This window comes from Coenobita brevimanus, chromosome 50 (genome assembly GCF_032717465.1).
Source record: "Coenobita brevimanus isolate Jiangsu-jjx chromosome 50, ASM3271746v2, whole genome shotgun sequence".
In the NCBI taxonomy this organism is placed as follows: domain Eukaryota; kingdom Metazoa; phylum Arthropoda; class Malacostraca; order Decapoda; family Coenobitidae; genus Coenobita; species Coenobita brevimanus.
Window position 1 is genome coordinate 29,856,478 of NC_137003.1, and position 25,933 is coordinate 29,882,410.

A 25,933-nucleotide genomic window follows, 5' to 3' on the forward strand; every position below is an offset into this window, starting at 1 on the left:
GATATGTTTCCTATTTTCATTAAAACTACTTTATTTTCTACGTATTATTCACTGTTCATACTTTATGACTCCTCATACGTAGTGAAATGGTTATTTCATGCACTAATTTTATTACCTATGTATTAGTCATTGTCTTTTCTCTATGACTTCTCATACCCAATGAAATGGTTGTTCGTACACATACACACAGATACACACATATGCATTGAATTGTGCACACAGATACACACATGTGCATTGTAATGTGCACACACACACACACACACACACACACACAAACTCGCGGCTCGTGTTTGAGTCGTGTAGGCATGCCGGACGGTTAGTTAGGTTACCTAACTAACCGTCCGGCATCTAGCCTACACCATCATGGCATGTTTCCTAGTTGCAGTTCATTAAAACTGCACGTAAGAAAAAATATCCATTGAGAATGAAAATTCACAACATACACAAAACTATTTTACCTTTGAATCTGTCATCGTTTTCCCACGTACATCTGTACCTCTGTGTATATTTCTTTTCACTTATGTTGGCACTGTTGATTAGTATGTAGTATTAGATTAGATATAGATATAGTATATAGTATAGATTATATATATTATAAAAAAGTAAGGTACTGTATTTGTAATACAAGAGTGTGAAGAATGAAACGCAAGTGACCGTGACGTACTGTGACTGGCCAAGCCAAAGGAGGACTGGGGAAGGGAGGGCAGGGAGAGACAGCCGGCTGCAGGGACGCGAAGTGAACATGAAAGAAACGTGTCAAAGAACGGAGCGTGTTTAGTAATACAGGTTCTGGGCTAAAATTTTCATTGTGCACATTTTTTTTTCTTTCATCTTATTTTTCCCTCAAAGAGTATCCACAGTCTATATCTTTCCACGAGATTTCACAAAATATTAAACATCCACAAAAAAAATCCATGGACAGTGTACATATCCACAAAAAAATCCACAAATTTCGTGTTCAACTTGACTGTCCACAAAAGGGTCCACAAAAGTTAATTTTATCCACAAATTTGTGGATAATATCCACGATATGGCAACACTGGTTAGGTATTAATTAGGGGACGGGGTGGACGTGCTGACGGACGCAGTCATGGCTTTTACTTTCGACTATGTTGACGACCCAGACGAAAATTACTTGGCAGAGGTAGTTGGCGATGATGATGATGATGACCTTGCCTTGGATAGAGTAGCTGAGGGCGACGATGAAGATGAGGATCAGAATGATGACATAATGGATGAAGAAGAGTGGGTACCACTCAGAAACAGAAAGACACTGGTGAAAAATAGATTAATCATTTCTTTGGACCAATGCTTGAAAAAACAAAATTATGACGAATTTGTCCTGCCACACGAGCTCAGGGAATATACCTGCATTTTAGAGAAACCCCAGAGAAAATCAGATATCGGTAAGTCAATAACATGGACCAATCATACAGAAGGTAGGCATGTTGAGAAGATATTGCCCAGTGAAGGATGTTTGTTAGGAGAGGCAAGGTCAGCTAATACAGAAATAATGGCATGGGAGTTGTTTATAACATCTAATATGATTGATGGTATTGTAACCCGTACTAACAATAAGATTCAAGGCATAATTACCGAAATTTCTAATACTGAGTGCTGAAATACCAACACACGTCAAGGTGACTGATGCCATAGAATTGAAAAGCTTTTTTGGCCTGCTCTATGCAAGAGGCTTGTTGGGACAAAATAAATATTGCTATAAACGTCTCTTCATGGTAGGGTTTGGTCACCCAATATTTGGAGCCGTCATGTCTGTAAAACGATTTGGTTTCTTACATGCCAACATAACTTTTGACAACATTGATACCAGACACCAGAGATGGGTACACGATCGGTTTGCAGCAATTAGGGAGCTTTTTGAACAGTTCAATAATTGTTGTTCCTCAGTGCTAGAGCCAGGTGACTTCTTGACCATTGATGAAGCGTTGCATGGGTGTAGAACACAAACAGGGTTCAGACAGTACAATAAGAGCAAACCCGTACGCTACGGCCTCCTATATAAATCTATTAATGCTCTTAGATATCCATTTACTTTTAGGACAGCTGTATATTCAGGTAAACCTTCTGGAGAGCCAGGACCACACTACGTACGCGGTACAGTCCCAACAGTGAAAGCTCTGGTAAGTCAGTTACAAGCCTCAGTCAACCTTAGAGGTAGGATTATTTGTCTGGATAGATTGTACACCAGTATAGAGTTACTGGAGTGGTTTCAAACACAAGGTATCTCAGCCTTAGGTACTATAGATTCTACCAGGAAAGGCATACCACCAGAGATAAAGGCAGTCACAGAAAGGGAATATAGGTCATACCAAGTTTACTGGAAGAAACACAGGGAGGAAATGACACTGAACTATGTAACACCCACCAAAAGCAAAGGTAAGAAAAATGTGTTACTTCTGAGCACAGTCTTCCCTATATTAGGCATTACCAAGGATGATGATTTGAAAAAAACAGCTATATTTAAATTGTATGATTTCACTAAAGGAGGCACTGACATTATGGATCAGAGAATAAGTTTTCATACGGTACACACTAAATCTAGAAGATGGACTGTGAATACCCTTGGCTACATTCTCGACACTGCCAGAGTAAATTCACAGACAATTTATTCATTACATAATAGGACCCCCCCAAAAAAAAACTGCTTCAATCTCCTATGGCTGGCAGTTAGTGAAGGCATTGTGTAATCTGCAAATTGAAAGAAGAAAAGTTCAGGCTTGTGGTTTGACCAGGAATACAATAGCTAAGATGAATCTGATGCTCCGACAGGGAGATGTAGAGGAGGCTGCCCCACAAGTAATAGATGAGAATAGATCAGAGAAGCGGTGCAAATATCATTCATGCCTGGAGTCTATTTATGGTCCAGGATACACTCAGTATCGCCCTAAAGTAAAATTGTCCACGAAACAATGCCAAGTATGTCACAAGCACACCTGTGATCAGCATTTAAGTAAAGTATGTACGAAATGCTATGATAACATGCCCAATCAGTGAAAGTCTTGTTTTGGAAATTAAGAATGAATATGCACGTCTGCGAATATGTATAGATTATGACTGAGTTTACACTATTACGGATTATGTTTTTATGTTTAAAAAATTTCCTTATATGATAGATGTAAATAGAAATACGGAAGGTTAGGATTTTGCAGCATAAGAATCCTACAGCTTACTTATATTAGTTGTAAGTATAGAGTAATAAGGATGTTCGAATGTGTAGGATCAAATACCGTCGAACAATACATAAACTAGGAGCACAGGCATGGATAGCCCCGAGTTAACGGTTACTACTATTACTTTCGACCTGTGACGGGCTGTGGGTCACTGAGGGCCCTGTTAGTTAATTGGCACCCGTCGGGATCATTTTAACGTACCAGGGGTCGATGCTGCAGGGGGTGGATCAGCTGAAATGATGCATGGTCTCGCAGTGGAGAGAAGGAGCCGGGGCCTGATTGACTGCTGTCTCCCTTGAAAGTGCCAGGCAAGGCTCTGGACCTCACCCCTCATATCCACACTGTGCCTGTGCATTAACCAGGGAACAGCTTGTTCTCCGGTTAATAGAGATATAGGGTTTAACCAGAAAGCTACAGGCTGCTCTAAGCGCTTTAGTAATCCGGGGACTGGCACGTTTCCTGGTTAATAGTCTACTCGTAAGAATTTAATGGTGACCTCGCATGTATGGAGCTTTGGCTGGCAGCTGCATTTCCTCGTGGTGACTACTAACAAAGGATCAAGGGACTGACTTCTGGAGAGACTGACTGGCTGACCGACAAAGGTCTCAGTGATAGGCTAGTGATTGACCAGTGGGAAATTACTAATAAACTGACATCAGAAGGATAGTCTACTGACTGAGTTGTAGGTATTTAGGGATTGACTGCCTCACTTTGTAACAATTTATATATATTGATGATATTTTGGATATAACTATACATAATTGAATGTTTGTTATTGCATTGTTCAGAATACCCCTTGGGGCGTTGCATGAGCAGATAGAGCTACCGTGCCCTTTAAATAATTGGTTATAACTGAATATTTTTCTATGCCCTTCAATTTTAATTTGCAGTATTCGAATTTAGAAATTCCTATATATTTGTGACCGATTCAGCCTTCTCAAGGACCCCCTTCAGATGTAAGTAAGGAGAAACAGGTAGACCTTTATTATACAACACAGGGGCGGGAAGAACAGGAGGTAGGTATGGCACAAGGCTGTTGATGTGGAATTTTGCAATTATTATGTCTTTTCAAGCATTTTTCTCCAGTACTTCTACTGCCTTGTGCCTTATCTACCTCCTGTTCTCCCCGGCCCTTTCTTACTCGCCATACATTTGTATGATAAAGGTCTACCTGTTTCTCACTCCTTAGTTACACGTGAAGTGGGTCCATGAGAAGGTCGAGTCTGTTTTGTTCTCACGAATAGATTATATTTCACACACCAACACAATCCTCACAAACCACCACAGACCTCACACACCAACACAGTCCTCACACACCACCAGAGTCCTCACACACCAATACAGTCCTCACACACCAGCACAGTCCTCACACACCAGCACAGTCCTCACACACCAACACAGTCCTCACACACCAGCACAGTCCTCACACACAACATAGTCCTCACACACCAATACAGTCCTCACATACCTGCACAGTCCTCACACACCAGCACAGTCCTTACACACCAACACAGTCCTCAGACACCAACAGTCCTTATACACCAACACAATCCTCACACACCAGCACAGTCCTCACACAACACAGTCCTCACACACCAACACAGTCCTCACACACCAACACTATCGTCACACACCAACACAGTCCTCACTCACCAGCACAGTCCTCACACACCAGCACAGTCCTCACACACCAGCACAGTCCTCACACACCAACACAGTCCGCACACACCAACACTATCGTCACACACCAACACAGTCCTCACACACCAACACAGTCCTCACACACCACACACGCGTACAATTAATTAATAAGGATTATCTTTTACTTCTGTAATTCATTATTATATAATGGTAATGACATTTGAAAAATTAATGTAACCACTTTCTAAAGGGAGGAGGTTCGGGAAAGTGGTTGATGGGATACATAGCGAGTTGGGTTCTCGTCTTGTATCCTGGTAAGACACTTTTTTTTGAGTGTGGCCGAAACTCGCTTAGCTAAATATTACATTCAGTCATTAGAAAGAAGTATATAGTAGTATCATCATCATCATCATCATCATCATTATGTACTTTCCGTTTTTAGTCCACAACAGGACTGAACTCTTTACTTAGGGAGGTTTTAGTCAGGAAGCCCTAACCCACGGCCCTGCACCGTTGTTGACTTTATACTCGGGTTTTATTCGCCCCTGTGTAGAGCACAACTCTCATGTGTTGGGGAGGCTCCCCACACACAGTCCTTCTCAACAGGGTGAAGTCGATGGCTTTTCGTCTCATTAACTTACTGGCTCCCTTCAGCCTCTGTCTCTTCGCCGCACTGTTGCATCATTGTCTCTTTTCTATTGCTACTTAAATGGTCACTGCTCCTCTGAACTGTCTGCTTGCATCCCTCCACCACCACGGCGGGCACATAGCACCCGTCTAGCCAACAAACTCATTTCTTTTCTGTCCAACTCTCTAATGCAAGAGTTAACCGTTGCTCCAGTCATTCATGTATGCAACAGGTCAACTCTGGAATTGTCTCCATCTCTGTTTTTCTTACTGCCTACGGTCTCCACTCTTTCATACGCAGTGTGTCCAGGCATCTCGAAATGAATGGATCTTGAATTTGGCTCTGCTGTCTTGTTTTCTTCTTGGAGGGAGCAATTTGCAGGCCCCTGCCCTTTGGTTTCTTCTTTTTTGCATAAAAAAATATTTGTATGTATAACCAGTAATTATTTACATGCTTATATTATTAGATTTCCCTGACTAATACCTCTCTATCCATCAACTAGTCTACCTAGTAGTGGAAAAAGTAAATCCACTGAAAGTGGGTTTAGGAGTTATGATGGTGAGGGAGAAAGGGAGAGAATTAGTGGTGGACAGTGAGTGAGAGATATAGTGGTGAGAAAAAAGCGGTGGTGGTGAGACAGGGAGAGTAGGGTAGAAGGGAATATAGTGGTGAGTGTGAGGATGATGGAGGGAAGGAAGGTGGTGGTGAGGGAGGAAGATGGGAGGTGGTGAGGGAGGAAGATGGGAGGTGGTGAGTGTGAGGGAGGAAGGGTGGTGATGATGATGAGGAAGATGTGTAAGCTATCAATTCCATGTTATGGTCGGTGTGTGTGTGTGTGTGTGTGTGTGTGTGACAACAGTAAACGGTTCCTTGATACTGCAGCCCTCAGACAGAAAATATAGCCTACAACTTTGATATATGGCAAACATGATAAGCATTGGTGAATGGTAAAATATTTGGTCTTTTGATATTTACATTAATTTTAAATTTGATAATAGTTAAATGTGTGTGTGTGTGTGTGTGTGTGTGTGTGTGTGTGTGTGTGTGTGTGTGTGTGTGTGCGTGCGTGCGCGCGCGCGGGTGCGGTACGATATGTTTGGCGGCGCTTGCCTTGCAACGGCGCCGACGTGTCCGAATGCGTTCCTTTCACTTCGTCAAACCAATAACATTACTCAAGATTCTTTTCACGATACTAGGGTCGTAAATGTGGGAAATCGCCAAGAGTTGCATCGAATAGGGTTAGATCGCATTTGTTTCAGGCAGGGTACCTCCCACAACCGCAATTTGGGGGTGTTTTGGCGACTTTCACCAAGGGCAAATTGACTGTGTTCTGGCAGAAGAGGAAGAATTTACACACGTGACAACAGATTTCGTACCCCCGTACGCCTAATGGTTACCGCACAATCGCACTTCAAAGTTCAAGAAGTTTATGATAGTTACCCCTCGAAAACAATCGAAAACATGAAAACTTTGATAACTACCTATTATTCTTATTGAAACAGGTCAGTTCAAATTGTTTTGTCACACCAGCCATGAAAACAGGTGTATGTAGGTGTGGGGAGATTACTAGGCTGTGGGGAGATAAAGTAGGTTGTGGAGAGTAGGCCCATTGGTACGGGGTTGGAAATAACCAGCTTTTCGCATGAAAAGAAAGCACTTCATTGTGTTCTGTAATATCTACCATGAAAACAGGTGTGTATGTAGGTGTGGGGAGATAACTAGTGTGGTTGGTAGGCCTTCAAGGCATTGGTGGTAATTGGGGAGAAAAACTTTGGCAACAACCAAATTCTCTTGTGGGGACCCTCCATTTCAATGGGATTTGTCATACCAACCATAAAAACAGGTGTCGGGAGTAGCCCTACAAGGCCTCATATTCATTCCAAAACTAACACAGACCCATATAAATGTTTATAACCATCAAGGATATCATAATAAAGTTGAATAATAAATGCATGCATAAGAATGAAAAAAAAAAACAATAATTTGTTTCCGATTTCTCTTTTTACTGTCCCAACTTCTCGTTACACATTTATCACACCATTACAATTATCACAGTATCGTTACACTTCTTCAAACTTATCATTACAGTTTCAGCAACAACCAAATTCTCTTGTGGAAACTCTCCATTTCATTGGAATTTATCACACTAGTTATGAAAACAGGTGTGTTTGTATGTGTGGGGAGATGAAACAGGTGCAGGGAGCCCTACAAGGCCTCATAGTCTTTCGAAAACTAACACAGACGGACACTACTCAGATGTGCTGATCTTGGCAGGTAGGGAGAATTAAAAAACAAATAAGATGCGTCGTATGTAGTACAACATACAGCATTCTCCAACTACGTGCGTACAGAAACTGGTAGGTACGAAGTGAGAAATGAACAGAATGAGGTGTAAAAATTTGGGAAAGGTGGATATAATATGAAACAGGTACGTACATCAGACCTGACACTTGGGGGCCTGTTGGGGGTTGGAAGGGTAGTGAGGGACAAGGAGGGAGAGATGGAGTGGGGTTTGAGGGGGGGGGGACGAGGCTAGCAGGGAAGGGAGGAGGGGCAAAAGAGGCTGGGAAGGGACACAGGTTGTTGCGTGGAGGGGTGGGAGAGTGATGGGGGACAAGGAGGGTATGAAGGGAGTGGAGTAGAGGGTGGCATGGAGGCGGCCGAGAGGGGGGTGCCCCCCCATCGCCCGGGTTGGTCCAATCCCCCTTCACGCCACATCAGGGGCGAGTTCTCATTGGCCTGAAGCCATGTACGTTACAATTGGGGTGGAGCAAGCTCCCCGCAGTTTTTTACAGGCCGTGTTCAATTGATGCGGTTAGGCATTTTGGCATAATACTCAAATCGCATCAATTGATGCGATTAGGACTTAAGGGGTTAAGCATGACTCCCTTCGATCTTATTATTCCCTCAATTCCTGAACAGTGAATTGGAAAATCAGTTTTTAAGTTGACTTCCTCAGGTCAAAATTTGACCCAGTCCTGTGACCCATTATTCTCAAATATAATTGGGAAACTCCTTGGCTGACCTTCATTTCTTCCGCCAAGTCTGGTTACAATTGGATCAAAACGATTTTTGCTGTTTCTTTAAAACACACACACACACACACACACGTAGACAGTCGGACTAACACAGGACGACCAAATCAGTTATACTCCACTTACTTCATTAAATTTCCTCTGCAGATAAGGTTTTTTGCAGGAACTATTTTTGTAACGAAAGGGAAGTAACAAATCCCCCTGTGCTGTGACAGGCTGCAGTCAGTGTCGTTTGAAGATTTTATTTGCATTGCATCAATAAATTTTTTCCACCTGAAAGTAAGTACAGAACATATACCACACAAAGGACCCTGAATGAATAAATCGACAAGAATTATTTCAGCTCATCCCTAAAACACCTGCTGGATAATTACAAAATCTATCAATTCAGCTAAGTGTGTTCTTTTCCTGTGTTCACAACCAACTTTATACAGACAGCAATGTTTTATTGTGTTTGTCAAAGACTTAATGATATACAGAATGTAAACTAGAGTTAGGGCCTTATGATTGTTTTCCGACAAGGATTCCTCGTATTAAACACTTTCTCAGTTGTATAAGTTTATGTAAGAGAATCGGGAGTTATAGAACTCTTTATATAATGACGAGAATAATGCCACTGGAATAAAAGTGATCGAATATTTGAGTGATAATGCACAGATGGTAATGCATAGCAGGAACATATTCGCTGTGGGCTGAACCCTGATGTGTTTAAGAATGGTAACAGTGTTTTTCTTGCTCGTTTGGAGCGCAAATCTCCGTCCTGTTGCCAGCGCCTGACCCACCTCCGCACGGTGGTTGGACTGGCACTCGTCCGCTCAGCTATGGCCCTGAAGGACAGCCCGCCCACCCACAGCCACACGAACCGTGATCGATCAGCAATGCCGGTTTTTCTGTATGACCGACGACGCTCAAGCATTCCTGCATCAAAGTGATACACTTAATAACATGGTTCAAGAGTTCATTCTCTTGAAGGATCATAATGCAAAACCATGATATAAAGAGCTTTACATACATGTTACACAACAATTCCTAGTGAACTGAAGCAGGTTAATATGGAATACTCTTTTATTGTCTCGAATTCCTAGTGCAGTGAAGCAGGTTAATACAGAATACTCTTGTATCTACACGAATGAATGAAATAGCGAATGTGATTTCAGAAGATGTATGTTGTTCTTGTTGCTGAGTAACCTCTGTCTGTCTGGCCGAGCAGACCCATCAACCATAGGAAAGCAACCGCTCCCACAGGGCCGTCTCGTCATGTAAATCGATATTCCCTTGTGGTAGGCAACGCCTCACCACAGCGAGGCGCAGGGGGAAGCGTGGAGATTCGATTCTCAGATCGATGCCTCATCTGCATCTCCACCAAGTTAACAGGGGCACCACAGTAGGCTCCACATCACCCACTTTTTTGGTTATATGGTTACCACCCAGCTGTGTAAATAGTTTTGGGTAACAGGGAACGATTAAACATGTTAGTCAGTGTGGAGCAAGTCACTTATTTGGGAGAGAAGAGTAATATCAGTACACCAGTCCTCTATGAGACAGCCCTAGCATGTATTCAGTTTGGATGGTGAGTGTTAGCGCCGAAGTGGTGGCATGTGGAGATGTAGGAGGACCACTGAATCCCAAGGATGACTACTGGGACTTGGGAATAGGACCTGAAGTCTTTGCCCAGAGTTGGACACGTAAAAAAAAAATAATAATAAATAAAAAGGAACATGAAGATTTGGAGAAATGGGAAAGTAGGAGGGCAAAAACAGAAAAGAATGATAAAATGAAGAAAGAATCGAGTGGACGATGGCTGTCCCCACTACAACCTGAAATGATGTGTAATAATATTGTATATTCTAACAGAGTCTGCCAAGTAACATTTTCTCTTAAGTACAATAATGAAGGCCCTTATAGACGACCGAGCATGACTGACAGTTATTTTGAAAGTGCAATTAATATTTTTGTTACCACATTTATTACGAGAGTACTCTGTCTTTATTAGATGACTGTTGTGCGGCGAGACATACGACAGCTGAGGCTCTGTGAATAGAGACAATGCTTCCTGCATTTGCGAGCCAAAGAACATGTTTCGTAAAAAATGTGAATGACTAAACATCGAAGTAAGAAAAGACCCATATTTTCACGTCATTCACTTCATCAGGGACAGATGATACAATTGCCTGGAGATTATAGAAGAAAAACTGCTAAAAGTCTATGAAAGTTGTTGATATGTTGAGAGTGATTACTCTTTGAGGTGCCGTATGACAAGCGAATATTCTTCTAGGCCTAGGTTCCATGGAAATGGGCAGAACTGAAAACATTAAATTAATCCTAGACATCATTCAACAGTGTTAAATATTAAATTTCTGGAACACGTACTTTCATCATTTGTGGCGAAACGACAGTACTAAAACATGTGGCCAACTAAAAACGCAATACAGAATTATTTAAAACGCGTATTATACTAATTTTCTTTCACAAAACAGTAATTGACTGTTACACTACAATCATCATCATAATAAAAATCACTCATCGTTAATAACTCGACCCTTTTACCCACACAGAGATGGGGCGAGGCCGGTCCTTCCGTTCGCTCACCATACCAGGTCACCATTTTCTTAGTCTCTGCACGCGGTAGCCGATTTTTGCTTAGTTATTGCAACCTTCAGACTATTTTATTTAGGTTACGATGAATTTTGTGGACTGAAGTGCATAGATATGAACTACACTCTTTCAGTACGAGAATGTTCATTTAATGGTAATTAGATGAAAATATGAAATGCGAACATCGGACTGTTCAAGTTAAATTCCATGTCTCCCGGCACTGACATTCGCGAAATAAAAGTGTTTTCACATTTTTTCTATTATTATGTGTTCTTGTGACCGTCTAAGCAAACACTCCCCTGCATTTTCATCAACAGGCACCATTTCATCCGCATATGACGGAGGACAGTGACGCATCCTCAGTTACACCTCTTGTAGTCTTCGTCCTCAGGATGGTATTCAAAGGTTCGTATTGTGGTTAGTTAAGGAAGCTCTGTATCATCTCTTCCTTAACGGTTTACTTTTAGATATGAGTGGTTAATACTCTTATGCACGTTATCTGTGCAGAGTATGAAATTATTGGAAAGACTGGAAGGATTTATGTAATACGAAGATGGACGGTAAGGTGTAACAAGGATAATAAGTCGCTTAGGAAAAGGTTTGAGGGAGCTTCCCTAACCAAGGAAATTATGGAACCTTGTTTTTTCGTAACAACATCTAAGCGATTTTGTCTGCATGTTACATCTCGGTACCGGCTTCTTTGTTACTGAAACATACTACCTTCATATTTAAATCGTATAATTAACATACAAGAGAATATTAAGAATTATATTTAAAATAAATTGCTAAGGAAGAGGTGCTACGAAACCTTCGCTGCATCTCAGCATACGACTCTCAGTTACATGCTTCTTCTCAGCGCCTTTCGTAGCACAAATATCCTTTATTCTCTGTGCAACTCTACATTTTACCCTTCGCCGCTGCAGGGAAAATCATTGAATAAATATTTCTCCTGACTTCAACACGCAACCATCGACTTCCATATCCCGGTCCTTATTTCACATCTAAGTGCGGATCTTGCCCAAACTTGGCGTACTCGACTTGCCATGGTTTCAGTTCACTTGTGGCATCCATGTTCCAAAGTTCTTCCATCCCATCGAAATTTATAAGTTTACTATACTCTCTTTTATCTTAAGCCGGGCCAGACTTCCGTCCGTTTGCAGCTAATTTCACGTAGGTCACTCTACGTCCATCTCATAGCGCTCCCTCTGACAGCTTCATAATTTAGTGGTAATGTACTGTTACAGCTCAGCATTCAAGATGGGGAGATGGTAATTTTAGGCAAAGCCAGAGTAAAAGAATATAGCACCTTATTTTTACAGATATATTTCAACAACCATAACATTACATTTTCACTTGCCGATACTGCTCCTCTCACAAATAACGAATCATTTGAACTATTTTCCAAAGACATCATCCACATTCAACAAGCAGGATGGCATCATTTGCACCGATCTAATTAATGCAGGTTTGAACATCTTTCCTTAGCTTTACCAGTTCATGAATCCAACATCCATGGGGATAACTTATTTCACAAAAACACTTAAATATATCTCAGACCATACGTATTTTTTAAACACATCAACCGGCAATTTTCTTCCCACAACACTACTTCTTTCCACACCACTACATCTTTCCACACCGTTTCATCTTTCCACACCGCTATATTTTCCTACACCACTACATATTTCCACACCACTATATCTTTCCACATTACTACACCTTTCCACACCACTACACTTTCCACACCACTACATCAATCCACACCATTACATTTTCCCACATCACTACTTCTTTCCACACCACTACATCATTCCACATCGCTTCATCTTTCTACACCGTTATATTATTCCACACCACTCCATCTTTCCACATCACTACATCTTTCCACGTCAATACACCTTTCCACACCACTACACTTTCCACACCACTACATCAATCCACATCGCTAGGTTTTCCCACATCACTACATCTTTCCACACCACTTCATCGTAAGCGTAACATACTGTACTATCCTTCTTAAAGACTTCCATAAATGTCATAAGCGTCAGGCACTCTTTCTCACCTGCCTTTTCCACTATATAACTTTATATATTTTTTATATACCGTACTTGAGTACTTATATGACACAAACTACCCATCGTTCATAACTCGCTATTTAATTTTGATAACCTTCGTACATTCTGTCACTATTTTTCCGTGTTTAAAATTATTCCAGATAGTTTTGACACAATTTCATCATTATTATTAACTTCAGTATAGATGAACAATCCCCAGCTGTTTCATAATATCTACTGATGCAACTCTCCTTATCCATGGTTTCTAACGTATATTGGATGGGTTCAAACTTGTTCTTTCTGTCAGTAATTTGTACCTGGAACTGAATGTCAGCCACACCAGCACCACACTCGCACCGTCACCCACAGCAGCACCACACTAATACCGTCAGCCAAACCAGCACCACACTAACACCGCCAACCACGCCATCACCACATTAACCCCATCAGCCACACCATCACCACACCAACACCGTCAGCCACACCAGCTCCACACCAACACCGTCAGCCAACACTGCGCCACATCTCAGTACTTACCAGCGAAGAGGTGCTGGTCTGGCAGCGGCGGTTGAGGCAGTCGGCCGCGCAGGATTAGGCGGCCAGTGACACGGAAACGCCGTCACGCTCGTATTTATTGCTAAAGACACTCGACCACGCATGCACTCTTACATACAGCTTTAATGTCTGTATATCTGACCGTGAACTATAGTAGATGGACGAATGAACAAATCTGTATGTTTGGATACACCCAAAATAACACAACGCATTTTTTTTTTTAACAACCAAAAAACCAGGCTACTTTAGGACAGATATGGCATTTTTGTTCCATGAAAATATTCAGAAGAGGATATTTCATACTTTGCTCATCACACACCTGCTGATATCCTTGGCACGTGTCCAATTTACCACAGGAGAAAAACTAATGAGGTTTTCCTGTCAGTTTCATCGAGTTCATTGCGGTCGATTTAGTTAAGTCATACGTCCCTCAGTAATGCCCTGTTGTATTTTTGTTCGTTGGACACCTACGAATCTTAAAGTGATATAGTGTATCTCAATTTATTGATCCTATTTGAACCCCCTATCCATATTTGGTAAGTTATGGTATTCACTTTACTCTCTGAGAATATTATCTACAAAGAAGCTATAGCTCTCTAATATTTTAAGACTTTTCTGCAACTGAATTTAATGTCATGAAAAGGACTTTAGATGCTTGTAGAAATAAAGCTTAAACGTTCAACATATTAACAACTGCGCACACGAGGTGTGGATGGTGTACTGTTGTACTTGGCGTGAGTGTGTCCTTCTGTCTTGTACCAGTATAACTCAAACACCTTTAATTCGCTTAGCACAAAAGTTGGTGGATTAGTTAAGCGCCAGTCAGCAGACTGAACAACGACTTTTTTTTTTTCTTTCTGAATAACAAGTCAGAGGTTAAGGTCCCCGTGGAAGGGTCAACGAGAAGTTTTATTCTGCTTTAGACGAAACTTAGCGGACTGGTTGAAAGTACAGCAAGAACCAAGAAATCTGATTTTAAGAGGAGCCTGTGGAGTCACATGGAGAGACAGGTTGACAAATGAGCATATAAAGGAGCGTTGTGGTGGGGATGTGGATGTGATAGGAAGCGTTAGGAGGAATATACTGAGGTGCTTTGGCCATGTGGAGAGGATGGAGGGTGAAAGACTTACGAAGAGAGTGTATGTGAGTGAGGTGGAGGGAGGGAGAGGGAGGAGAAGGCCGAGGATGAGACGGAGGGATCGGGTGGAGAGGTATATGAGAGAGGGGAGTGTGAGTTGGGAGCAGGGCAGTGAAATGGCGAGGGACAGGGCGACGTGGAGGCGATTTGCTTGTGACCACCCCGAACGGGATTGAGGCGTCTGGCAATAGATAAATAGATAGACTATCCATTTGAAGGCGACTAAAATTAAGTTCATCATTAGGAGTATGATAACACTAGTAGTCGTTTGTGTTTGTTTCCCTGGAGCTCAGATCATCTTCCCTGTGCCATCGACGCACCCATGTCAAAAGCCTATATCTACATGGCTCACGACTATAGTGGAGGAGCCTTGGTATAGTGGAGTAGCCTTAAATATAATCGACAATATTACTGAGACATTGCAATAATTTTTATGCATCACTATACGGGAGGAATTGCTGTAAGTCTTTAATATATACAATTCTTCATCCATCTGGCGTATCTAAATTGTAATGTCCACACACAGATCTAGTAATGGCGTTTTATTATGTGTGTTGTACATTAAAGCCACGAACAGTATACTATAACATAACGAGTGTTTATTTGTGCTTGAGTTCCTGGAATACATGCCATTTCTCCTATGTTAGCCAACCCCCAGCCCCTTTCAGTAGTAACATCTCCTAAGGCATTTGCCTTATAGTACAGGAAGCCATGTAAAAGCTTATTCATAAAAGTAAGTAGTATATTTTAGGCACTAACTTACAACGAAGGTGTTGCTGTAAGCTTTAAGTACAGTGAACAATATTCCATCCATTTAGCATATGCATCAACACTAAGGGGCTGTGAAGGTGACTAAAAATGCGTTCATCATTTGGAGTATAAGATAATCGATGTTTGTGCTTAGGTTTTTCTGTAGCGCAGATCGTCATCCCTGTGCCATTGACGGACACATCTCTGGACTATGGTAGCACTGGCCCGGTCAACTCTGCTATGGTCCTGTACGACAGATCGTTCATCCACAGCCGGATGAACCTCTGACACTCAGCCATCGCGGTTTTCTTAAATTGCGGTCGACGTTCCATATCACTGTCTGTATTTAGATTTTACATCGTTAATCATTTATTCAACATTATTCCATTTATTTATTCTGATATACACCAAGCGATAATATCTATTATCCTGTCAAGAATTAGGGGTCTGAGTACAAGCAACCCAGTCCAGACATTATGGCAAGTGACCATTTGTTTCACCCTGAGTGGCATTATGTGAGAAATAAGCCAACCCTCTCTCAGATATTACCACTTATGAAAAGCATCCAGTTGGAATATCTTAACCCATTAAATCTCCCGGTACTATTGGTTATGTGGTCGCCATCTAATTTTTTTTTTTTTTTTTTTTTTATGTGTCCGACTCTGGGCATAGGCTTCACAGCCTGCTATCAAGGCCCAGCAGTCCTCCTACACACCATACACCTGTACATGTCACCACTTCGGCGCTAACACCCACCGTCCATATTGAATACATGCTAGGGCTGTCTCATACAGGACTGGTGTATTGGTATTAGCGGGGGTATTTTTACGACATGTCGGCGGGTCTTCTGGTAGATCAGTGAAGCCTGATTTAATGAAATTCAAATCCTTAAACTGTTCCCTCCCCCAGCCGGGGTTCGAACCTGGGTCCGTTAGGACTGCAGGCCACCTCTCTACCGATTGAGTATTAATCAAGATGCTGGAAAGTACTATCACTTCTACTGAGGTCATTCTAACCGTCAGTAGTATGGCATGAATAATACTGGTAGCACCTGAGAAAACTAAACACATACTCAATCAGCAAAATGATATTGTATACCATATACGTATCATTCATCTTGAGGTATATTGGCTACACCACTGCCCAAATAAGAGTTCCTCCCCATACTCTTAGCATGTGTCACCACTGTACCACCAAATAATGTCACTGCCCTTCACACCAGCGCAATTCTGCAGGACCTGTGTAGCATAGCTACTTCAGTGAACTTGTAAAGGATCTCATGCGGGACAAGGTACGATATTTAATTTAGAGGATGTTTTGTCCGCATCCTAATATTCACCAACATTACAGGCAACAGCTGATGAAAAAGAACATTACCTAGATTGATGGCACTAGTATCATGCAAGATATTCTGTGCATAGTACTTCTTTCACACGTACCCTTGCAAATGTCTATCATCTACAGTATGTTCTTATATTATTTTCCAAGCTATTTCCATGACCCGAGGGGAGGGGAGGAAATGCCTGTCCCCTGAACGGGATATGTAGCATATAGGCATCATAACCCTATATTTTTAAATTATAGTGTGAGCTGTAAAGCCTGGAGATATGGAGCATAAAAACCATCCATTTTAATGGCCCACATGTCGATAATTTTCAAGCTGTACTACGAGTGATGAGTTGAAATATTTAAAAATGTACAGGGGCTTTCACACATTTAGGAGTCGGACGAAGAGTCACCAAGAGTTCAAACTCCTTGCAGATTCTTGTCATTTTGGCCTAGAACCCAGCAATCTAGGAGTGCGCCAGATGGGTGCTACAAGTAGCTACGCATAGCTTACGCATTGCTACGAGTTCCCTAGGGCAGCGCTATGAGTTGCTAAGAGTCGCTACGTATTGCTGAACCAAATGGTCCGTAATGGTCTACGAGTAGTCATGGGTAATTAAGAGTACTTAGAAGTAGTACAGACCCCACTAGTGTAGTTACGAGTGTGCTACGACCATCAAGAAAATGGTGCGAGTCTGTCAGGAGTGTCGGGCGAAATACATATATATATATATATATATATATATATATATATATATAATGTATATATATATACATATATATATATATATATATATATATATATAATGTATATATATATACATATATATCCAGGGGCAGGATCCCACTGCTACCTGGCGCATCCCCGGGTGGCAGATAGGGGAAGGCCTTGTAGATATACAAGGTACCGTCTTAGATGGCGTGGACCATGGGACCCCCTATAGATATATATGGCTCCACCGAATATAACGAATAAGGTGGCAGAAAAAATTACATCTCACCAGAAACTATGTGGCAGGGAGGTGAGATTATTTGCCACAATCCTCCCAACTAAACATGAGTTATATTGCAAAGTGCTTGACGGGCGTTCCTGTTGCATCATCGTCTATTAAAGGTCCAACCGCACTGCCTCCTGTGCTTATGGGCAGTGTGTCACCGAAAGTGAGTAAGCACTGTGTTGACAAAATAGAGACTGGGATATTAAACACTCTTAAATCCATGAAGATCTATGCATACAATGTAAGAAGCCTTGCTGAAGATTACAAACTTGATAACTTAATAGCTGAACTGGAAAACATTAGTTGGGATATTGTAGGTTTGAGTGAGACCCACAGAAAAGAAGAAAAAGTAATTCAGCTAAATGACAGTGGCCACCCATTTACCACACAGGAAGGGAAAATGAAAGAGTTAGTGGTGTAGGATTTCTAATTAACAGAAATCTTGCAGACAACATCGTTAAATTCAGCAGTGCTTCTGACAGAGCAGCAGTGGTTGTAATTAGACTGTGCAAAGAATATACCCTGAAAGTGATACAAGTATAAGGACCAACTTCTCAGAGTTCAGATAAAGAAATTGAAACATTCTATGATGACATCTCCCAGATTATGGAAGAAGAAAAGACCACTTATACTATACTCATGGGAGACTTCAATGCAAAAGTTGGAAAATCAAAAAATGGAGAAGCATGTATGGGAAAATTTGGAGTGGGAGAAAGGAACGAAAGAGGAGAAATGTTGGTAAACTTTGCAGAAATGTTTAACATGAGAATAATGAACACATTCTTTCACAAAAGAACAGGGAGAAAGTGGACCTGGAGAAGCCCAAATGGAGAAACAAAGAATGAAATCGACTTCATTATAGCAAATAAGAATAACACATCACAAATAATCACAGTTGTCAACAAAGTAAATATTGGAAGTGACCATAGAATGGTGGGTTGCACAGCAAGATTCAATTTCAAAAGTGAAAGAAAGATGATTTAAGACAAAAACATATGCCCAATAAAAGTTAGCGAAAACAAAGCAGCTTTTCAGTTGGAAATAAGGAACAGATTTCAGGCTCTCAGTAATGCTGAATGTGACACTGATGAGCTGAATGACAAACTAACAAAAGTGCTAAAAGAATCAGCGGAGGTAATAGGAAAACCTAATACAACCAAAGCCGGGAAGTATTCAGAGAAGACACTTGAGCTTATGAAAAAAAGAAAGGTAATGAAAATAAAAACAAAGACAGATGAAGTAGAACGAGTGGAATTAAACAAGCTTATCAACAAAAGACAAAGAGAAGAAAAAAGAAAGAGAAACATGGTTCAAATCAAAGAAACCATCAAAAAAGGAAAAAGTCTGAAACAGGTCCGAAATAAAATGGCACTTGGAAAGCAACAAATTACATAACTAAAAGACAAAAACGGTGAAGCCATTAACCCGCCCCGTCCCGGCCACTTTTCGACCACTGGTACCCCCCAATCCCGGGCAATTTTCGACCTTTTTTTTTTTTGCTAAAACTTTCGCTTTTGGTGAGAAACATCGAAAATTCATAGAGAAATCGCTCACCTGAGGTTTAAAATACTCATTACAGGTAGGAGAGCCTCCTTACCTTACTGGGTTTTCTATCAGGCTGGCACCAAAGAAAACGAGTTCTATGGGAGGATAACTATTTCACACCACTCATAAACGGTATTTATTTATTTACTGTTACGAATTTATATGTAGTACAAGAGTACATTGGTTTTCAAGCAGTAATATAGGCATTATAAGCATTGGTTCACTCACTAATACCTGACCTTTTTTTGCCACATTACCTGATCATCATTTCTAACTGTTTCTTCCTCTAATGCTATGTAAAGTTTGTCCTCCACATTGTCATTGATTGAGGAATCACTCTGGCCCTGAATTTCGTACTGTGGCATGACATGGCTATACTGGCCAGGTCACTGATAACAGGTGAATTGCTGAGAAAAGGGCATGCAGGGGGGGAGGAGGTCATGCTGGGTAAGGCATTGTCTCTGCCTGGCATCTTGTTGAGGAAGGTGTCCCGTGTATACGTACCAAAAATGACTCGCGAAAATTGAAAATTGTGCAAATTAGGGACCTTGCAATTGCAGGACGTTGAAGTACGTCCTCGGGATTAGCTGTGACAAAACGTGAGGACGTGGAAGTACGTCCTCGGGACGGCGCGGGTTAAATGCAGAGATATGATGCTGAAGAGAGTTAAGAATTTTACAAAGAACTGTATGCATCAAAGACAGTAGTACCAATAGCTCACTTTCTGTTGACACAAGTGAAATACTTGAGGTAACACCAGACGAAGTAAATATTTCTCTTAAAAATATGAAAGGAGGGAAGGCTCCGGGAGAAGATGGAATAGTAGCAGATTTACTGTTGGATGCAGGAGCAGAAGTACAAAATAGGCTTGCTCACTTATTTACCCAATGTATGAAACAGAAGAAAATTCCCAAAACATGGTGTAATGCAATTGTTATTCTACTTTATAAAAAGGGCGACTCAAAAGACCTTAGTAACTATAGACCCATTAGCTTGCTATCAGTCATTTTAAACTTTTCACTAAAGTCCTTACAAACAGAATAGCTACAAATTTAGAGGAAACCAACCTCCTGAACAGGCAGGATTCCGAAGCGGGTACTGGACTACTGATCATCTGCGCACAATGAATCAGCTAATTGAGAAAACTACAGAATATAATAAACCACTGTGCTTAGGTTTTGTTGATTACAAAAAGCCTTTTGACTCAGTGGAGCACATAGCAATTATAAATTCATGGCGAGAAGAAGGAGTGAATGAGGACATTTTAAAACTGCTCGAAAACGTATATAAAGAGGGAACTGCTACAGTTAAATTACATAAGAACTCAGAGAAAATTAAGATTGAGAAGGGCGTGCGTCAGGGAGATACAATTTCACCAAAGTTGTTTACAGCATGTCTAGAAAGTATTTTCAGAAAGCTAGACTGGGAAAACCAAGGAGTAAACATAGATGGAGAAAAAGCTAAACCATTTAAGGTTTGCAGATGGCATTGTCCTAATCTCAGAAAAAGCAGAGACATTGCAAGAAATGTTAAATGACCTGAACAGAGAAAGTCTCAAAGTAGGGCTAAAGATGAACCGGAGTAGAACTAATGTTTAATTCTCAAACACCAAAGAGCGTCATAAGAATAAGTGGAGAAATTCCTGAAGAAGTTGAGGAGTACAATTACCTGGGAGAAATACTAATATTAACGAAAGATAATGATAGCGAAATAAAATGACGCATTACAATTGGATGGAAAGCTTTCGGTAAACATAGAGACCTTATGAAAAATAGCTTACCAGTTTGTATGAAACGAAAAGTATATAACGAATGTATAATTCCAGCTATGACGGATGGTTGTGAGACTTGGATACTGACAAAATCGATGGGAAATAAATTAATTCGTTCTCAGAGAGCAATGCAAAGGTCAATGTTGGGAATATCTTTGAGAGACAGGAAAAGATCTACTTGGGTGAGAGAGCAGACTAAAGTCAAAGATATTGTAGAAGTTATAAAAGAACAGAAATGGAGGTGGGCAGGCCATGTAGCAAGAACAAGGGATAATCGATGGAGCAAAGAGGTTGACTGACTGGACACCAAGAGATGGTAAGCGTAGCAGAAAAAGGCCAGATAGGAGGTGGAGAGATGAGATAGAGAAATTTGCAGGGAAAACGTGGCAAAGTTTGGCTCAGCCAAGGAATTCGTGGAGAAGGTTGGGGGAGGCCTTTGTTCAGCAGTGGACTTGTAATGGCTGAATATATATATATATATATATATATATATATATATATATATATATATATATATATATATATAAAGGATGTGAAGCAGGTGCAGTGTTGCGACTTCCACAGATTTATCTGTAGATCAACAAATTTTGTAGTTATTTTCAGATTGTCAGATTTTGTTTGAAAAAGAGGCTCAATCGACGGATTTTCATAATGGAAGACATTTTCATTGTCATTACGGACTTCACATGCGTATGTATTGCTGGAAGAAGCAAATAATGACATTCTAACCTTCAAACGGTTTGGGTCCAGTCCTATACTGAGTTACTATGAAAGATTGTATTCGGTTTGTTATCAGTTAGCAAAGAGAATTAACCAGCTTCCAGGTAAGCTCATAACCAAGTGTAGTCAGATTGGATGGTTGATTTAACTTGTAGCCAAGGAGATCCAGTCCTGTCTCATAAGAAAAGAAAATCAAAATTTATGCAACCACTATTTTGTATTGAAGTTGTGTAACAGGCCCAGTTCCATGAGATGATAATCAACTGGCTAACATAGTCCATTTTTTCATTTAAAAAAAACCACTTCCTGCCACATTTTTTAAACTGCTATATAGTAGTGCTATTATATTATGACTAAATTCTGTTTTCAGCTTACGGTGTTGGTGGGTTCGAGGAGGAGGATGTGAAAAATATAGTACCAGGTAGTTCTCCATTTCCATTATATATTGCAAATACAGTAGTGGTTTTCACGAAATACTCCCTTTGGGAGGGCAACAGTTTTCTACAGATTTTTTGACATCCAGCTTCAGATATTCCAAATTTTTTGTGGCAACACTGTGCAGGTGGACTACTCATTCAATAGCGTGCTTGCATTCAGCTTAGACCTATGTATCCTCAACGACCATGGCCGGAGGTGACGACGGATTGAAACTACTGAAGCTGCAGGCGGATTTGGCATGTGATGCTGCCGACATCAATGTGGCAATATGTAGGCTGTTTCTTGAGAAGAAGAAAAGCAAGCATAAGGGGAGAACCCTTTGGAGAAGCTTATGGCTGCTACGACGTCCTATGTATGGCCAGTACGAGAAACTTATTGAAGAGTTGAAATTAGAGGACTCCCATAGCTTCAGGAATTTTCTTTGAGTGGATGACATGTTCATGGAACTGCTGGAAAGGGTTGGTTCCTGTATCGAGAAGCAGGACACATTCTGGAGGAAGTCATTGTCACCTGGGTTGAGGTTGGCCATCACTTTACGCTACCTGGCTACTGGAGATAGCTACAAAACCCTTTCATATGGCTTCAGTGGCCCACAATACCATCTCACTTATCATTCCCGAGACCTGCGAGGCTATCATTGCAGAGTACCTGAAGGATGTTCTGGCCTGCCCCACAACGCCGGACCACCTCAAAACCAAAGGTCACCGACTCCCAGCAAACTCGCAGTGACTCCTACCACACTTTTACCATGCTCTTGGCATATTCGTAGCGACTCATCTACAACTCTCAGCTACTCTTCGTAACTCGTGGATGAAAGGAAACGAAGCTTTTGAGGACTCCTGTGAAACTTCTACCTACTCTTGGAAGACTCCTTGCTACTTTTACCAACTCCTAGCGACTCCTAGCTACTCTTAGTTGCTCACATCGGTTCTTAGCAACTCGGAAAGGTTTTGCGATACAAGAATCCGTTGAGAGTAGCCACGACTTGCTATGAGTTACTAAGAGTAGTCACGAATGCCTTAGGCAAGGTAAAGAGAATGCTGAGAGGAAGATTCACCATCCCCAGCTTGCGCAGAGAGTGTGACGTCAAGCATAATACGACAGAAAGAGAGAATGGGAGCGTGAAAGAAAACGAAGGTAATGGTATACCAATGTAAACTGATGACTTCTGGATCAATTGGTAGGTGTTTGGTGTCACTGTACTCTCAACCAGTGATCTCTATTTTCAGTTGCTTTTCTCATAATCAGCTAGCTTACAGGCATCTGTGACATCGGATCTGTATCTGTATGACCCTGTATACGACATTCCCATATTCTCTGAAAACAGTTCTTCTTGAAGACATATTTTATAATACCTCAGAAACATAGCATTAACCTCTGCATGCAGTTTAGGATGCAAATAAAAGTAGTCCATATAAGTCAGGGAGCTCATATCACAGAGCACGTAGGTGAGCAACTGTCCTCACTCTCAAGCGGAGACCCTCAGTCTGGATTATCTGCGACGTCATGCGCAGATCGAGACACGTTTTTGCTCCCCGCCCCCACGGTGTGAAACTAACTTGTATTCTTTTTACTTTGGCCTTAGATACGCACTAGGAGTTATAAAAAATTCGTTGCGTTTCTCAAAAATTTTGAACATGTCAAAAACATCAGGAGTGCGCAAGGAGTCCCGAGACAGTGCCGGGAGTCCGTAAGAATATAGAGGAATTGTCAGGAGTAGAGTGCAGAGTGTCTCAAGAGTAGCAACTCTCAATGATTCTTCATCCGACTCCTGAATGTGTGAAAGCCCCTTATGGTAAGGTAAACGTCGGAAGAGTTCACCAGACTCTGAGCATCAGTGCTTATCTCCTTCAGCCTTTGGCACGTGACGGATTATTCATCCAGTACCTTGGCACTTAAGGCCACTGCATCATCAAGGTTACCATAGTTATTTCCCTTAAGTTATGTCCTAGGTGCTCATTTTACCTACAAAATCACACAGGGTGGCTGGACTTTAGTGTCGCGAGGCACCAGCAGCCCGCATCAGGATTCGTACCCTGGCTCAAACGGGCTGGGAGCATCGTAGCAAGCAACACTAACCATTCAGTTACTGCAGTTGTAGTACAAAGTTTTTCACGAGCCTTTAAAAGGATACTTATGCATTTTAGCTGAAGCTTCCATAATCAAAACCCATTGTTAATCCTGTAGTTTAGTTCGACCACCTCACCTGTTAACAATCATACATCTTTGACAGCAAGCATCCTGCCATACGAGTATGCCACTGCATTACGATCTGCATTGTCAAATAAACTCTCTTCCCCTCCTGGATGCCCAGACCTCGATAACTGATTTTGTCCACACTGTTCTCCCATCTTGGTCTCTCTCTCTCTCTCTCTCTCTCTCTCTCTCTCTCTCTCTCTCTCTCTCGTATTTTCTGTATCTCCTTCCTCACTAAATACCTACATCACTGTATTACACCTTTATCAGCCCATTCCATCAAACAGAGTGTAGTTCTTTCTACAGCATTGACCTTTGCTGTTTTGTCACCATGAACAGTGTTCCTCAGGCTGTCAATAGAACGGACCTTCCTCTAAGTCCCACGTCGTTTTGTCCCTCTCCCTAACCCTGCTATATACCATCCTCCGAGTTTCATTTACAGTTGTAGCCATCTCAGAATATTAAAATAGTTCCCATCCTCAAAGTCCTACCCCAAAGCTGAGTATGTGGTTTTCGTTTAGTTTAGCTGACGTGGGACTAAGGACGGTATTCTCGTCAGGTAAAGAGCCCCCGTAACACTTTCCCTTGCGATTTACTTTTGGATTTGGCTGGGTAATATCCTTTTATATGTCAATGGTTTAGAATATGGTTAATCAAAATAGTTTAAGTAATATAAAATAGAACAACAATGTGTAATAAGCATAATAAATCGCTTAGGATGCGTCAAAACATGCTCTCGAAAATACGTTGGCAACACGGCAGCTAACATGTTCGTGAACATGTTTGCAGGAGTAATTGAACAGATGTACGCAAACATGTTTCAGTGTAGCTTTAAACACTGGCAGCAGGGGCGGTGGGATAAGTGTGTCCATACCAGACAGCTGAGACTTCATCATGATGTTGCCAACATGATCTGGACGCTGTTGCTCCCAACATGTTTGCAGCGTGTTCTTTACTGTGTTCCTTACATGTTGCCAGCGCTTTTTCGTGCACACGTGTAGACGCGCTTTAAAAAGAAGTGCTAGAGTGGTTCCTTAGCCGACAAGATTACAAGCCTAAATTTTCAGCTTAAAAGAGGGTTTCTTTGCAATACAGTTAATGAAGGTAATAACTCTAATTACTCCTGGGTCAGCAAAATTTAAAAAGTCGTCACCATAATGAAAACATTATCCACTTCATTTCTCTGACGGGATTTATATAATGTTAACATCAGATGATTTATATTCCATTTCTGTACTGAAGTTAATGGAGGCTAATTCTGACCTCTCCATTTCGAAATTATAGAGTCCTAGGCTAGCAATTTGAAAAAAAGGCATCACAGTATTAAACAGATTAACCACTTCATTCCT

At 41.3% G+C, this 25,933-nt stretch overlaps 1 protein-coding gene across 1 annotated transcript in view; it reads right to left on the reverse strand.

The window, feature by feature from the left end:
- LOC145399722 (uncharacterized) overlaps positions 1–22,383 on the reverse strand; it is a 56,517-nt gene extending 34,134 nt beyond the window's left edge. Inside the window, exons 1-3 of the mRNA XM_080272269.1 lie at positions 22,326–22,383; positions 9,281–9,416; positions 462–532 (exon numbers count right to left, since the gene is read on the reverse strand). Coding sequence (XP_080128395.1) covers positions 462–532; positions 9,281–9,416; positions 22,326–22,383 — 265 coding nt within the window. The remainder of the gene's footprint in view (positions 1–461; positions 533–9,280; positions 9,417–22,325) is intronic.
- Between the last annotated feature and the right edge of the window lie 3,550 nt (positions 22,384–25,933).